Source organism: Eulemur rufifrons, chromosome 28, assembly GCF_041146395.1.
Source record: "Eulemur rufifrons isolate Redbay chromosome 28, OSU_ERuf_1, whole genome shotgun sequence".
In the NCBI taxonomy this organism is placed as follows: Eukaryota; Metazoa; Chordata; class Mammalia; order Primates; family Lemuridae; genus Eulemur; species Eulemur rufifrons.
Window position 1 is genome coordinate 58,436,813 of NC_091010.1, and position 17,113 is coordinate 58,453,925.

Genomic DNA, 17,113 nt, shown 5'->3' on the forward strand with positions numbered 1-17,113 from the left:
TAAAGGCAATTGGACAATTAATTCCAGTAATAAATATCCTAGTCAAGTTAATGTATATTATACATCTAGGTGGTTGAATCCTAATTTAGAGTAGGTATATTTTGAATGAGTCTTTATTAAAAATTTCCAATATTACATATGAAATTATGAGTTTATTAGTTATAATTCTTTTTGAATTTAATGAGTACTTGGATCCAAGTGAATAAAAGCATATGCAAATTAAAAAAACAAAAATGAATCTTATGATTTTATGTTCTTTTCTTGCTTTTAGTTACAATTTAGAAAGCAGTATATGGAATGTAGGAACTCTATCAAGGGGACCTCTCCAGAGGTATGGACACTCTCTGGCTTTATATCAGGTATGGCTCCTGCTTGTAAAGTTTTGATCAGACAGTTTTAAGAGTTTACCTTAAAGGAAAAAATACTAAATCTCAGATGTATTTCGAGCACCTAATGAGAACAATATATTATGTGGATCACAATAACTGGAGATATCATATACTCATAATATTTTAGTAAAAGAATATATTTTACAATTGCCCATTGGACGTGTAAAGAAATGAAGATTGAATTTTTGTCTATGGCTTTTCACATAGTCATCAGGTCAATCCCTTTTTTTAAAAAAATTGTGATAAAATACATGTAACATAAAATTTACTGTTTTAACTATTTTTAAGTATGGAGTTCAGTGGCATTAAGTACATCGATGTTGTATAATCATGGCCACCATTATCTTGCAAAAGTGAAGCAATAAGTCCCTATTCCCCTCTTCCCATAGCCCCTGAAAACCACCATCTACTTTCTGTCTCTGTGAATTTGACTACTCTAGGTAACTCATGTAAGTAGAGCAATATGATATTTGTTCTTTTGTGACTGACTTGTTTCCCTTAGAGCTGATATCTTCAAAGATCATCCATGTTCTATCACGTGTCAGAATGTCCTTTTTAAGGCCGAATAAATATTCCATTATATGCGTATGCGACATTTTGTTTTCCATTCATCTGTTGATGGACACTTGGATTGCTTCCACCTTTTGGCCATTGTGAATAATGTTTCTATGAAAATGTGTGTACAACTATCTGTTTGAGTTTCTGCTTTCAATTTTTTTGGGTGTATACCCAGAAGTGGAATCGCTGGATCATAAAGTAATTCTATGTTTAATTTTTTGAAGGAAATGCCATATTGTTTTCCACTGTGGCTGCACCATTTTGCATTCCCATCAGCAGTGCATAAGGATTCCAGTTTTTACACAGCCTCACCAACACTTGTTATTTTCTATTTTTATTGTTTGATAATTGTTCCTAATGAATGTGAAGTAGTATCTCATTGTGATTTCTCTCATGGTTAGTTATGTTGAACATCTTTTCAAGTGCTTAGTGACCATTTGTATATCTTCTTTGAAGAAATGTCTATTAAAGTCTTTTGCTGTTTTTGAATTGGGTTGTTTGTTTTTTGTTGTTGAGTTGTATGAGTTCTCTATCTATTATAGTATGAACCCTTTATCAGATGTATGATTTACAAGTATTTTCTCCCCATCTGTGGGCTGTCTTCTCACTCTGTTGACAGTGTGTTTGGTGCAAAAAAATTTTTAATTTTGATGTAGTCCGATTTATTTGTTTTTTCTTTTACCTGTGCTTTTGGTGTCATACATAAGAAATCATTGGCAAATCTAATGTCATGAAGCTTTTCCTCTATATTTTAAAAGTTTTTAAGTTCTATCTCTTATGTTTAGGTCTTTGTTCCATTTTGAGTAATTTTTGTGTAATGGTGTAAGATAAGGGTCTAATTTCATTCCTTTGCACGAGGATAGCCAGTTTTCCCAGCATCATTTGTAGAAAAATGTGTCTTTTTCCCATTGGATGGTCTTGGCACCCTAGTGGAAAATCATTTGACTGTATTTGTGAAGGTGTTTTTCTGGACTCTATTCTATTTTATTGATCTATAGGTTTGTCTTTATGCTGGTACCACACTGTTTTGATTATTATAACCTGTAGCTTTGTAATAAGTTTTGAAGTCACGAAGTGTGAGATCTCCAACTTTTTTTTTTTCAAGATTGTTTTGGTTATTCAGGGTCCCTTGAAATTCTATAGAAATTTTAGGATGGATTTTGCAAAATATTTTGCAAAATTGTTGGGATTTTGATAGGAATTGCATTGGAATTAGTTATTTTTATGTATTTGTGGGATTCATAAATTTAGCATGATTAAAATGATAGGCCATTTCTCGGGGGTTTTTTTTTTTTTTTGAGTCAACAAAAATCCATGTATTTTGTGGTCTGTGCCTAAGTCTTTTAAACCCGAATTTATATATTTTCTGTGCTTATGTAAAAAAATTTGGGAAACAGAAGCAAGAATAAAATACCACTCTTTTTTTCTATGCGTATATATTTTAAAATTAAATAAAATCTCTCTATGTATACATAAATATACATGTTATTTTATTGTCTTTTAGTTTTTTGCTTTATCTCTTTTTTCATAATAGCTTTTTTGAGATATAATTGATATACCATATAGTTCACTCATTTAAAGTATACAATCCAATGGTTTTTAGTATTTTCAGAATTGTGCAACCATCATATACAGATTTGTATATGATCACAGAGTTGTGTAATCAATTTTAGGACATTTTTATCACTTTACAAAGAACCTTGTACCCTTTAGCTATCACCCCAAACCTACTTATCCTCTTAACTTTAAGCAATCACAGATCTACTTTTTTGAATCTATATGTCTATTCTGGACATTTCATATCAACAAAATCATATACTATGTGGCTTATGACTGGCATATTTCACTTAGCATAATGTTTTCAAGGTTTATCCATATTGTAGCCTATCAGTACTTCATTCCTTTTTATGGCTGAATAATATTCTGTTTCATGGATATACAACATTTTGTTTATCTGTTCATCAGTTGATGTACATTTGAGTTGTTTCTCCTTGTGGCTGTTATGAATAATGTTGCTATGAATCTTAGTGTATAAGTTTTTGTATAGGCAAATGTTTTCATTTCTTTTGAGTATATACATAGGAGTGGAATTGCTGGGTCAAATGGTAACTCTATGTTTAACTTTTTCAAGAATTACAGACCATTTTCCAAAGTGGTTGTACCATTTTACATTCCCACCAGCCATGTATGAAGGTTCCCATTTCTATACATCCTTGCTAACACTTGTTAGTATTTGTTTATTTGATTATAGCCATCCCATTGGTGTGAATTGTTATCTTATTGTGGTTTTTTTTTTTTTTTTTTTTTTTTTTTGAGACAGTGTCTTGCTCCGTTACCCGTGCTAGAGTGTTCTGGCGTCAGCCTAGCTCACAGCAACCTCAAACTTCTGGGCTTAAGCAATCCTGCCTCAGCCTCTCGAGTAGCTGGGACTACAGGCATGCACCATCATGCCTGGATAATTTTTTCTATATATTTTTAGTTGTCCTGCTAATTTCTTTCTATTTTCAGTAGAGATGGGGTCTTGCTCTTGCTCAGGCTGGTCTCGAACTTCTGACCTTGAGTGATCCTCTATCCTTGGCCTCTCAGAGTGCTAGGATTGTAGGCATGAGCCACCACACCCGGCCACTCTCATTGTGGTTTTGATGGGTATTTTCTTGTTGACTAATGCTGTTGAGCATCTTTATATGCTTATTGGCTATTTGCATATTGTCTTTGGAGAAATGTCTATTCAAGTCCTTTGCCTACTTTAAAATTAGATTATTTGTCTTTTAATTATTGAGTTGTAATGGTTCTTTATATATTCTAGGTACAAGTCCCTTATCAGATACATAATTTGCAAGTATTTCCCTTCATTTTCTCTGCTGTTTCACTTTCTTGATGGTATTTTTTGAAAAGCATAATTTTGTTTTGTTTTGATAAAGTGCAATTTATTTTTGCTTTCCTTTTTTTTGCTTGTGATTGTGGTGTCATATCTAAGAATTCATTGCCAAATCCTGGGTCATAAAGATTTACCCTATTTTTTTATTTTTAGAGTTTTATAATTTTGGCCCTTACATTTAGTTCTTTGACCCATTTTGAGTTAAGTTTTGTATATGGTATGCAGTAAGGATTCAACTGCATTTTTTTGCATGTGACTATCCAGTGTTCCCAGCACCATTTGTTGAAGAGATTATTCTTTTCTCTTTGAATGGTTTGGACAGTCTTGTCACAAATCAGTTGGCCATAGATAGGTGGGATTATCTCTGGACTCTCAGTTCTATTCAATTGATTTATTCTAGCAGTACTCTGTCTTGATTACTTTTGCTTTGCAGTAAGTTTTTGAGAAGTGTGAGTCCTCTGATTTTTTTCTGTTACAAGATTGTTCTGATGTTCTGCAACCTTTCAATTCTGTATGAATTTTAGAACCGATTTGTTAATTTTTATGAAGAAGCCAGATGAGATTCTAATAGGGATTGTGTTGAATCTGTAGGTCAATTTGGAGAGTATTGCCATCTTAATAATGGAGAATCTTCTGACCCATAAACATGAGATGTCTTTCCATTCATTTAGATCATTTAAAAATTTCTTTCAACAATGTTTTATAATTTTCAGAGTATACATTTTGGACTTCTTTTGTTAAATTTATTCCTATTTTATTCTTTTTGATACTTTTGTCAATGAAATTGTTTTCCTAATTTCATTTTTGGATTGTACATTGCAAGTGTTTAGAAATATAATTTACTTATGTACATTGATCTTATATCCTGCAGTATTGCTGAACTCACTTATTAGCTCTAAGTGTTTACTTTCATTTCTTAGGATTTTCTATATACAAGATCATGTTATCCATGAATAGAAATATTTTACTTCTTCCGTTCCAATCTGGATACCTTTATTTAGTTTTTGCTTATTTGCCCTAGCTAGAACCTCCATTACATTGTTGAATAGAAGTGGCAAAAGTGGGCATCCTTATGTTGTTCCTGACCTTAGGGGAATGCATCCACTCTTTCACTAGGAAGTATAATGTTAGCTGTGTGTTTTTTCTTTAGATATCCTTTATCATGTTGAAGAAGTTCCCTTCCATTTTTAGTTTGCTGAAATAGTGATGATGTATCATTTATTTCCACTGTATGGAATTGAAATTATTTGTGTAATTTTTAAGTACTGTAAAGATTTACCAAAGGTGAACTGAAGGCAATGTAGCATCTGCCCATAGCCATGAGAAATGGTAATAAAAATGTATTCTACATGACGCACAAATGTGGTCTACCTTTTGGTGAACAGCACTTGATGAAAACAATGAATAATTGAGAAAACCACAAAGAAGTACAAATAGATGGTAAAATTCAAATATAACAACAAGGAATTCAGATCATTCAAATATTGAAAAGACTGTCTCTGAGTAATGTTAATCAGCAATTTAGTTTGTTACTTTTCTGTTGTATGAAAGGAGTAAATTATTATTATAGAACTACCTTACTCTTTAAATTCTTAATTAGCTTATTGCATTTTTTATTCTCCAAATAGTACTTTGGTATTCTCGTCCTATATGATATTTAAGAATATACTTAATTGACTATATAGTATAATAGTTTAGAATAAAATATCTTAAAATAACTTTTTGAAAGCTTGAATATTTCCCCCCTTTGTATATGTAAAAGTATTACTCATATGCTCCCGGGTGGCTTTTTACAAATAAGAACTATGCCTATCCATGTTGGGGGCAACTACTAAAATTTAATGTTTAAATTTAGCTTTTATTTTTAATTAATATATATTGCTAAGAAATAACTTTATTTTGTCTATTAATATATGTATTTTGATTTACAGGAAAACATCTTTATGTATGGAGGCAGAATTGAAACAAATGATGGCAATGTCACAGATGAATTATGGGTTTTTAACATACATAGTCAGTCATGGAGTACAAAAACTCCTACTGTTATTGGACATGGTCAGCAGTACGCTGTGGAGGGACATTCAGCACATATTATGGAGTTGGATAGTAGAGATGTTGTCATGATCATAATATTTGGATATTCTGCAATATATGGTTATACAAGCAGCATACAGGAATACCATATCTGTGAGTTACTTTAAAACATAATTTCTTTATTGGTTGAGAATATTTTTATCTTTAATAAAATCTTCATATGAGTTTAGTCAAAATGAGTTGAGATCGAAATTATAAGCTAAGAATTGTTAATATACATGTTTTAATTATGTTAGGTTTTGTCTTTTAATATTTAAGCTTATCTTCTTAGCCAAACTAGGGGAAATGTTACATACTAGTCTAATTTTCTAAGATTTGAGAATATTTTTAAATATGAAAAATTCCAATAGGTGGTGCTATTTCTTTGGATTTTACTTATGACCCAACAGCTGAAACTGACCCAATCTCTTTATTATGCATTATGTGATTTCAAGATTTTTCATTTTTCAGCATTCTATTCCCAATCTTATTGCTATATCTTTATGTATGTATGACTCCTTTAAAATAAGCTTCCCAAGGATAGTCTGTTGGGTTCTATAAGAGATTCTTATCTGGTGTGTGAAGGTGACTAGGGCAATCTTCATATGGCTTTCTGTACTATACTTTTATTCTTTTTTGTTTTTCTGGTATGTTTTGTTTTTGAATTGTTTATGAGATTTTCAAACAGTGGTAATGCTTTTGTTGTTTTTAATTTGTCTTCAAATATATACCCTACAGTCACTATTCAGATTCAAGAACATACCCCATTTTTGGCTCTGGCCAGTATTAAGAACTCAAATTCTTTGTTCTTTTGTGTACAGACAGCTATATATACAACTAGAGTCCCTGTGCAGTCTTAATGAGAAAACTCATTTGCAGACCACCATTAGCAGTAAGAGAGTGCTTGTGTACTCAGAGGAAGACTCCCCTTCTAAATACTCCACTGTCTCCCCTACAGTACTTTCAAGTGATAGCTGTTTTTGTTTTCGTATCCTCAGTCTAGCTGGGTTGAAAGTAGGATATGTATCCTCCTTACTTCTTATTGCCATTTCACTCTATTCTCAATCCCTTCTCCTTTAAATAACCTGGCTTTGAATCTTGTGTCATTAGGCTATGCTGCCTATTTCTTTACTTTCTTGCACTCATCTTTTGCTCCTCAGATTGCTGTGTTTTATTTCTTGAAGAATTTAGTTTCTAGCTCACTGTCATTCTGTCTAGCATATAATAAAATATTTTGATGATTGAAATATCCATTTAAATACCTCTTCTAATACCTGGCCTGCCAATTTCTTGATCTCCTCAGTAAAGATCTTGTTTTCCATCCTACTTAAACCACTCTCTCCCATTGTCCTATTCTTGACCTTGTCCTTCCAGTACCTGCAATGAGTCCCAAAATTTCCATTTCAAATATCTTACTGTTCAAGTACCACTGATCTCTCAGCTTACTGATTCTGGTACCCACACTCTGACTGTTCTTTGATCTTACCAGAGCCTTTAGTCCATTGGACCTTGTATCAGTCTTTCCACTATCCTCACTCTTGTCCATACTTCTAACCCTATCCAGTTTTAAGTTCATAATTACTGATATCAAGTTACCCTTTAATGATGTGTGGCACTTAACCAGATTTAAGTTTATAATTACCGTTCTCAAGTTGGCCCTTAATGTTGTCTTGAATTTCTGCCAGTCTAGCTTGGTCTCTTCCAGCTCTCCTCTATGACAATTTTATACATTTCCTCTCTCCTCAGACTTCCAACCCTTCTCTTTCATTACTCTCAGCTGATGACCTCCCTTCTTATTTTACCAAGAAAATAGAAGTAATCAAAAGAGAGCTACTGATGGGACTATGTTGGAGTGTAAAGATAGTAAGCAATGCTGCATTGAAGAAGCTTGCTTATATACATCATTGTCGTAACAAACTCATGATAACATTGAAGCAAATGTGGCTGAGTTATTCTAATTTTTCAGATGGGCCCAGGGGTTGTTTAAGCAAGAATTACAAATTTTCTGTGTAGCAGGGCTCTTTTGTTTTCTGAATCTGTTATTAGTTTTTGGTTTTATTATAGTGTTCAGGAAATGTAGGTATTAGTTATACTTTTTTGTAATTTATTGAAATTTTCTTTGTGGCCTAATTTATATAAATATTATATTGGCACTTGAAAAAAGATAAATCCTTATATAATATCAAATTGTGGAGTTCAATATATATATATTTATCAAATCTACTTTATTAATTATATTGTTTAAGCCTTCCATTAACTACTTATTTTGTTTTGTACATGATCTATCTTGCTCTGAAAGTTGAATTAAAGTGTTAAAATTTTAGTCTATTTTTGCCTAGTTCTCCTTGTATATTCTAGAATTTTTGTTTTATGAAAGTTGCTAGTATAGATATTAATAAGTGTTACATGTTTATTGTGATTATATCCTTTAATGTTATAAAGTGATTTGCTTGTTAATGTTTTTGACCTGAATTCTACCTCATCTGTTATTGTTAATAATATTATCACCCTTGTTTTTTTTTTCTATTCTGTCAGTCTTTTCCTGGTATACCTTTACTCATTACTTTATCGTTATTGTTTAGTGTTTCAGAATCACTTTGTTTTAAATGTATTTCTTGAGGAGAGAGTTGGATTTTGCTTCATTTGATTCTCGCCTGTTTTTTTGTACATTTCCTGCATATGTTTTATATTTTTAAAAGTCATTCTGTTGTCTTTTTTTGTTGTTGTTGCTTTTAATTACAGCTCTTCTCATGTTTAGGCTCCCTCCCTCCCTTATTTTTCTTTTTCTGTGGGAATGAGTGTGGTAATTTCTGAGATTAGCTACCATTAGTTTCCTCCATGCTCCTTGTTTCTCATCTTCCTTTCTGCATTGTTGTGGTTTTCTCTGTCTGGCTGTCTGGGTTTCACTTGCTTTTTGAACATTCATATCTAATCTGGAGTTGGTGGGGATTTTTTTTTTTTACCCTCCTAATTTCTCTGGAAATATAATTTTCTTTTTCTTTCACTTTACCCACCTCTCCCATATTTTCCTCTTGTTTTGTGTTTTCCCTGAATAGAATGGGAAGAGTCAGAATTAAACTATCACAACTATCACCGTGCTTGTACTTGAAACATAGGTTTTTTTTTTTTTTTGAGACAAGGTCTCACTCTGTTGCCTGGGCTACAGTGCAATGGTGTTATCACAGCTCACTGCAACCTCAAACTCCTGGGCTCAAGTGATGTTCCTGCCTCAGTCTTCCAAGTAGCTGGGACTACAGGTGCATGCCACCATGCCTGGCTAATTTGCAATCCTCCTGCTTTGGGCTCCCAAAGTGCTAGGATTACAGGTGTGAGCCACCATGCCCTGCTGAAATATAGGTTTTGACTTTTGAAGTTTTAAAATGAATACTGAATTTAGTGTAAAGTTAACCAATACTTTTTCTCTTTGATCAATTTATAGACTATTTTTTTCTACTGTTTTAATTAATTTTGTTTTGTTTCAATCACAAATGACATTATTATCATTATTTAATACCAGGAGCCAGCAAAGTTTTCTATAAAGTGCCAGATAGTAAATATTTTAGGCTTTGTGGGTCATATAGTCTCTGTCACAACTAATCAACTCTGCTGTTGTAGCGTAAAAGCAGCCATAGATAATACATAAATAAATGGGCATGGTTTTGTTCCAATAAAAATGTATTTACAAAACCAGGTGGTGGCTAGATTTAGCCCTTGGGCCTTACTTTGCTTATTCCTGCTCTTGGGAGAGAGAGTATGCTTCTGGGGCCCTAGCAACCCTGGTCCAATTTAAATTAAAATTTGGCATGCAGTTGTTTTGGACATTGTATGTAGGGAGATTGCATGCCCCAAAGTGGCATGGTGTCTAGTCCATGGCCAAAAGTTCCCAGGGGAACAGTTGTTTCCTCCATGTAGAGCCAAGGCTGAAACAGATGATTTCTGTCTGCCTCTGCAAAGCAGATTTTTTTAAAATTCACTTTTTCACTGAGATTGTACCTTTTTAAGCATCTGACTTTATGTAGACATTCCCTGATCCAGTACCTACAAGGGTTCACATTCAAAATGGCCATTAAAACTGAATCTCTAGGCCACCTGATTGGTATGTACGTTCCCCAGTAAATATAGTTCATGCTTCATAGTACAGAATAGATTTTACTCTTTTCATATTTCTCTTTATTAAATTACAGTCTCATTCAGCCATGAGACAAAGTGGTGGTTGCACTTTCCATGGATGTCCAGGAAAGCACAACAGATTTATTCTAATCGACTATGAATGGTAAATATTGATACAGGTTGTTAAGTGATAAATTCATTGGCTGGTAGGTTTTTGTTTTCATTTTGGGATAATCTGATTATAGAATGTCAATTGTAGTTTCAGTGAATTTTAAAATATTTCTGTATTGAGTTTCTTTTCTACAATACTCTGTATTGAGTCTTGTTCTACAACTAAAATACTATTTCTAAATAAATTTACCAACAGAGTATTTTTGGCTTGATTTTTGTCTTACTAATTGCATTACTTTACAGGCATACTTAGGAATGTAGCATACGATGGAAATGGGGAAATACATGATTTATGAGTTTTATAAGAATAACAGATGAATTATGAACAGTTTTATAATTCTGTGAATTATTTAAGTACAAAATAAAACCCATAAACTTTTCTGTAACATTATATCTTAATAGAAAAACTAATTTATACTTTATTTGTTATGCATTTTGAATTTTCTGCGTAAGTTGTGAAAGTATGTAGTGTCAAAAAAGTAATCTATCAGTACTTTCACTTTGAAAAGTACTTACAAAGAAAATGATCCAAAATAATGGGTTAATATAGTTTAAAGATGCTGTCAGAATAATTAAGTTCACTATAAAAAAGTGCTACTTTAGGAAATGATATTATATGAAATAGGGCTGCTTTGAATATAAGTAATGGGATAATTTATCATCTTAGTTATAAGGTAAATGCTTATTATCTCCACAGAGAGGTTTTTTGTTTTTTTCTGTTTTTAGTGAGAACTACTATAACTGTGATGATATTTTAGGTTATTCTTCCTGACTGATTATAATGGTATCAACTACCCAAGTATAGATTGGATTTACTTTGAATATCCTTACACATTTAAAGCTTCTAGAAAATTAAGAACATGAATGTTTTTGTATTAAAAAGAGGGTTATCTCTTTAGCATTGTGGGGAAGGTAACTGAAAAGAAAGCTGAAATTCTAGCAGGGTAATTCATGAAAACGGTATTTTACTAGATAAAAATTTACTCTGAAATATATTCTGATTAAGATATTGTTCTTACCAGTATGTAGAAATTTTAGAAAGAGATGAACTTCCAGTTACCATATCCCAAAACGATCACTTATTCAACTTTTAATAATATTGCAAATAATTGTGAGGCATTACTGGTTCTGTGTCCTGTACTGTGAATCTTCTTTGAGATTTTTGTCATAATCTGATTCAGAACAAAGAAACCATCTAATTACATTATCTTTAATTATCTTAGTTTAAGGATTACACATTAATATTAAAAAAAATCTAAGAGACTAAAGAATACTTTTTAACTATGTAGATTGTAGCTATCTCTAGCTGTTTATAGCTTTTAACATTATTGTCTTGAGTTTTAGAGTATCTACTGGGCTAAGGAGTACCTCCAAACACTGGGTTGACTTACTAGCTTACAGAAGCACATTTTTGATTCCACTTGGTTCCAGATACGTGCAATAATGCATATCATGAAAATTTTCCTTACCTTTGTAGGTATTTTCCTTACTTTATGAGGCATTTTTCCTTACCTTCACAGGATGTATTTCTAGCACAGGGATATAGATAATAAACATAATAAGTATGTATATGATGTGTTAGAAGATAATAACTTTTTAAAAAATAGAGCAAGGTAAGGAGAGTGAAAATACTGAGGGTGGGAGGTAGTTATATTTTAAAACAGAAAGGCAAGGGTAGACATCAGTGAGAAAGTGAGGTTTGAGCAAAGAATTGAAGGAAATGAAGAAGTTTGCTATGTGCTATCTAGGGGAGGAATGTTCCTTAGAAGAACAGGTAGAACCAAGGCCATAAGGTAAGAACATGTAGAGCATGTTCAAGGAATAGTAAGAAGTCTGGAGAAGAGTGACTACAGGAGAATAAAAATTAAGAGATGAGGTTAGAGAGGTAATAAAGAGCAAGATCTCCAGATATGTATATGGCCTTTGTCTTTTATTTGAGTAAAATGAGGAGGCATTGTAAGATTTTGAACAGAGCAATGAGATAATTTTTATATGAATTATTCTGTCTGCTGTGCTGTAAATAAACCTTATGGAAGAAAGAGCAGAAAATAAGAGGCCAGTTAGGAAGAAGCTGTTACAGTAATCTGGGTAAAAAATGGTGGTGGTTTAGGTCAGGGTGGTAGCATTGGAGATGGTGAGGATTAGTTGATTTGTTTTATGTTTTTTTAAAAGTAGAACCAATTAGTGTTTGCTGAGGATTTAGATATAGAGCTTGAGATAAGGGAAAGAAATCAAGGATGATTCCAAGGTTTTGGGCCTAAGCAACAAGAAAAATGAAGTTGCCAGCAACTGACATGTAGAAGATTGTGGAGCAAGTTTGACGTGAAGGTGGTTTGAAGGTCAGGAATTCAGTTCGGCCGTGTTATATGTGAGATATCCACTAGACATCAAAGTGAAAATTCAAGTAGACAATTGTGTGTATGGGTTTGGAGTTCTAGAGAGAGAGATTTGGGCTGGAGATGTAAATTTGGATATTCTTGGGATATACATGGCATTTAAAGCCATGAGACAGGATCAGATCATTAAGGAAATGGTGTAGATAAAAAGGAGAAGAAAAGGATTGAGCCCTAGGGTGCTCCAATGACAAGAGGTAGGGGAGAAAAAGAAGCAAGGGAGAGTATGGTGAACTATAAGCCAAGTGCAGAAAGAATACTAAGCAGGAGAGTAATCAGCTGTGCCAAATTCTGGTGATGGGTCAAGCAAAATGATTACTAAGGATTGGCCATTGATTTAGCACTGTGCAATCATTGGTTATCTTGACAGGAACAGTTTCTGTGTAGTGATGAGGTGAAAGCCTCACAGCATTGGATTTAATAGGGAATGAGAGGAGTGGAATTGGACATGATGGGTAGAGCCAACTCTTTCAGGGACATTTGTTTGAAAAGGAAAGCACAAAGTGGACACAAGATGGCAAGAAGTGTGAGATCCTTTCTTAGTTTGGGTTTTCACAGAAGCAGATATTGAGACAAGTATTCAAGTGAAAAATTTTACTTGGGAAAGTGTAGATAACACTACTAAGGGAGTTGAGAAGTAATGCAGGGATGAGAAGGCAGCCATTAAAGGGTCCATTAATAAAGCCAACTACCACGTGATGATAGAGCTTAATTACTCAGTCTTTAATTAACATACAATCTTTGAAGTTTTCTTCTTTAATATTAAACTTGTTAGTTGATGAGTCTGGTGGACAATGTCTCCAAAATCCACCCAATCTTTAGTTGAAGATATTTATCATTCAGTGTGACTTGACTTACATGAAAATGTGTATAGATGTATTATGTAACAACAGAATACTTAAGAAAATAGCATGTGTGAAGCACAAACCAATAGATCTGGAAGGGAAATTTTTCATGAGAGCACTCTAGAATACAACTTCTAAAAGTGATGTATGGTTTTCAAGTGCTTAGGAGTGAAAGTGACAAATAAACTTTGTTTGCAAAATTATTGTTGGAAAAATCAGGAGAGTGCAGAATGAAGAGATCAGTTTGCAGTAAAGGCTCTATATGCTTTTGTTTAAGTCACAAAGTGGAGGTGGCCTTCATAATCATATAATGATGAAAAGACTGTTGTTAATCCATAGCTGTATTTACTGCCTTTTTCACTGAAGTAGTTCCATTTTATTCTAAATTCCTGTATCTCTTTTTTATATAACTAAATATGACATGTGCTATGATTTCAATGTGTCTCCTCCAAAATTCATGTTGAAACTTAATCCCCATTGTGGTAGTATTAAGAGATGGGATATTTGGGGAAGTGATTTAATCATAGTGGCTCTGCCTTCATGAATGGATTAGTGCCCTGTAAAAGTGCTAAAGGGAACTCGTCTAGGCCCTTTTGCCTTCCATCCCTTCCACCACGAGTGCACAGCATTCTTCCCCTCTGGAGGACACAGCCAACAAGGCACCATCTTGAAGCAGAGAGTGCAACCCTCACCAGACACCAAACTGCCAACACCTTGATTTTGGACTTCTCAGTCTCCAGAACTGTGAGAAATAAATTTCTCTTGTTTATAAATTACTCAGCCTGTGGTATTTTGTGTCATAGCATCACAAATGGACTAAGACAACATATATGTTGCTTTTTATAGGTACTCTTTTTGTACATATATTTCTTTTCTAAGAAGTTAATTTTAGAGCAGGAATTCTGCAGTATACCTCTTTGTATGTATACTTCCTAGTAAAGTGCCACATATTAAATACTTCATAAATATTTGTGGTGAATAAATATGATTTTCAGCACATATTCCTTAAAAGTGAATCTATATGTTTTTTGATTTAGTTTATAGTATATTAACCAAATTATTTAAATTGCCTACTATGCATATTATTCTCTTTCTGGTGGTGATTCATAAAGTGCTGTGCTTGATATTTTCCATTTGTCTCTCCAGATCCACCTTTCATGCTTTTCCATTCTGCTCCTATGACCTCTGGCTTCAGTTGAGATCAGCTGTGGTAGGCACCAACGGTAGACCTGAGGGTGGGAGATGAGTGAGGTTGAAGTATTTTATTCCTCCAGCTCCTTCCCTGCTGGATAACCTTAGGTTACTTGGGTTTCTCTAGTGAAGGCTGAACTGTCAGATGTCTTTCTTCATACAGCTACTCTTCATGAATTCTGGAAACCACTCCCCTTTCTTTTATAAGGCCAAGGATTGGTAAAGACTTCTTGCTGTGATAGGTCCCAGAATATTATCTTGTCCATACCTTTATAAATAGCTTTTTAAAATTAAATTCTTTACAGTTACTTATTTTGAGCATATTATTTGTTTCTTCTGAGCATCCTGGCTGATATAGCTACTATTGGCTTTTAAGAGATTTAAGTATAACCTTTGACCAAAATGATCCTTCATGTCGCAACAACTTATCTTAGTTGTTGGAAGGAAGAGGTGTCTTGTGAGAATATGTCACATTTTATTAATGGAGTAAATTGTTGGCAGAAATATAAACTTTTTGGAATAGCACAGAGCTAGGTCCTTCAGTCCATTTCTACAACCCTTATTCTGGAGCTTTTTATTTTAGTACCATGTGGTCATCTTTAACATTGTGTTTTCCTCTTAATGTTAAAGGCTGATACTTTTGTTCATCATCTTTCAAGATTATTATGTATTCTGATTTTTTATAAGCAGCACTCATTTGTTTATGTATGTCTTTGTATTTATTAAAAACCATTTGTTGCACATTCTTTTAAGTTTCTTTTTATAATCATGCTAACTTAACTCTGTTTGGTTATTAGGCTATCAACATAGAAGTAATCATGTCTTACTAGCAAAATATCCCCAAAAGTGTATTTGATGGGAGAATATTTATCTGAAGAAACATAACCGTTTGTTATTGTATTCTTTTAAGTTTACTCTTTAAATCATGTTCATTAAAAAAAGGTATTGGATTTTTTTTGTTTTCTACCTCTCCATTATTCTGAAATCCAGAATTTCTTATATTTGTTTTTAAAAATAGCTTTATTACATATACATACTGTTTTGTGTACTTGTTTTTGACTTTTATAAAAAGGAAATCTTACTTTATGCCATTTTCTGAGGGTTTCTTTTATTTAATGCACCACTTTATTACCAAGATTCACTCATGTTGTTAGATATTGCTGCAGTTAACTCTTTTGCATTACTGCATTTTATTTATTTTATACTCTACCATAATTCATTTACCCATTTTTCTGGTTTTGGACTTTTGGGTTTGGCACCTGCTAAAATTCACCCACAGGAACAATTTTGAGACATTTCCTGTGTCTAAGATACACTATGGAATCTAAGTGTAGTTTTTTAATGTTCTGAAGCATTTTGCTGTTTTATCATTTTAAGAATTAATTCATTACTCATCATTTATTCTCAACTATGTTAAAAAATAAATGAGAATACAGAAGTTGTTTAGAAAGATGATACCACAGTGAAATAAATTGTCCTCCTTCAGTTTTCTTATTGCGGGGCCCGAAGTATTTCATCTCCTTTAAAGAAGGCATAAAAGAAGGCAAGATACTGCTTTTAGTTTTTGTTGAACACAGTTGAGAATTTAGAGTTTTATATATTCTGCTCATAATGGTAAAGAGAAGAAACTGAGAGATCTTTCACACTTATTAGACAATTAAGATGAATGCAAAGAGACAGACAGCAACACCCTAAACTCTAATGATAATGAAGTTGATCATTTAAATTAAATCTCAGACTGTGAATCTTCAAAAACAATATCCTAAATGAATTTTTCAAACTCAAAGAACTGATGAGCAAACAATATATTTTTATTATGTTTATGCCCTAACATTTATTTCATACAAAGAAGTTTGCTATATTTAAATTCTTACCAGAATTTACACAAAATAGTTTTTACTGAGAATTTTTTCTTATATAAATGTTATTTATAACATTACTTGATAACATAAAGCAGTTAAATGGACCCATTGAACCATGATAAATGCTGATTACTATTGTTCCTGGTATATTGAGGATTAAACTGACAGAACAGATAATAAAGTTAAGTAAAAAAGAAGGGAATTGAGGGCACGATGAAAGGTATAAACACAGAGGAAAACACTAGAACAAAGATATAAACCTTCTTAAATACCAAAATAAATAAAAGAAAATCAAAGAAGACATATCAAATGGAAACAAACTCAGAAAAATACGTCATAATACACACAGTAATTATAACATAAAATATTATGACAGTTCAGATTCAACATAATATCAGTATATGTGAATGGAATTAACTTGCTTATTAAAAGAAAATTTTCAAATTGGTGCATAAAACAAAAGCTAACTCTATGTTGCATATAGGAAACATCACAAACATATTGATTCAGAAAGGATAAAAATGAAGGAAGGGAGAAAGATTTATTAGGAAATTAATTATGGTAAGACAGCAGGGGTTGTGAACATGATACCAGTGAAAGAAGAATTGAGGCCATCTAAACATTTATGGGAAAAGAACACCTT

The 17,113-nt window shown here is 32.8% G+C and overlaps 1 protein-coding gene across 1 annotated transcript in view; it reads left to right on the forward strand.

Moving 5' to 3' along the window:
- The window catches only part of ATRNL1 (attractin like 1), a 563,691-nt gene that overhangs the window by 55,206 nt on the left and 491,372 nt on the right, over nucleotides 1-17,113 (forward strand). The window contains exons 7-8 of the mRNA XM_069459886.1: nucleotides 272-359; nucleotides 5,757-6,012. Coding sequence (XP_069315987.1) covers nucleotides 272-359; nucleotides 5,757-6,012 — 344 coding nt within the window. The remainder of the gene's footprint in view (nucleotides 1-271; nucleotides 360-5,756; nucleotides 6,013-17,113) is intronic.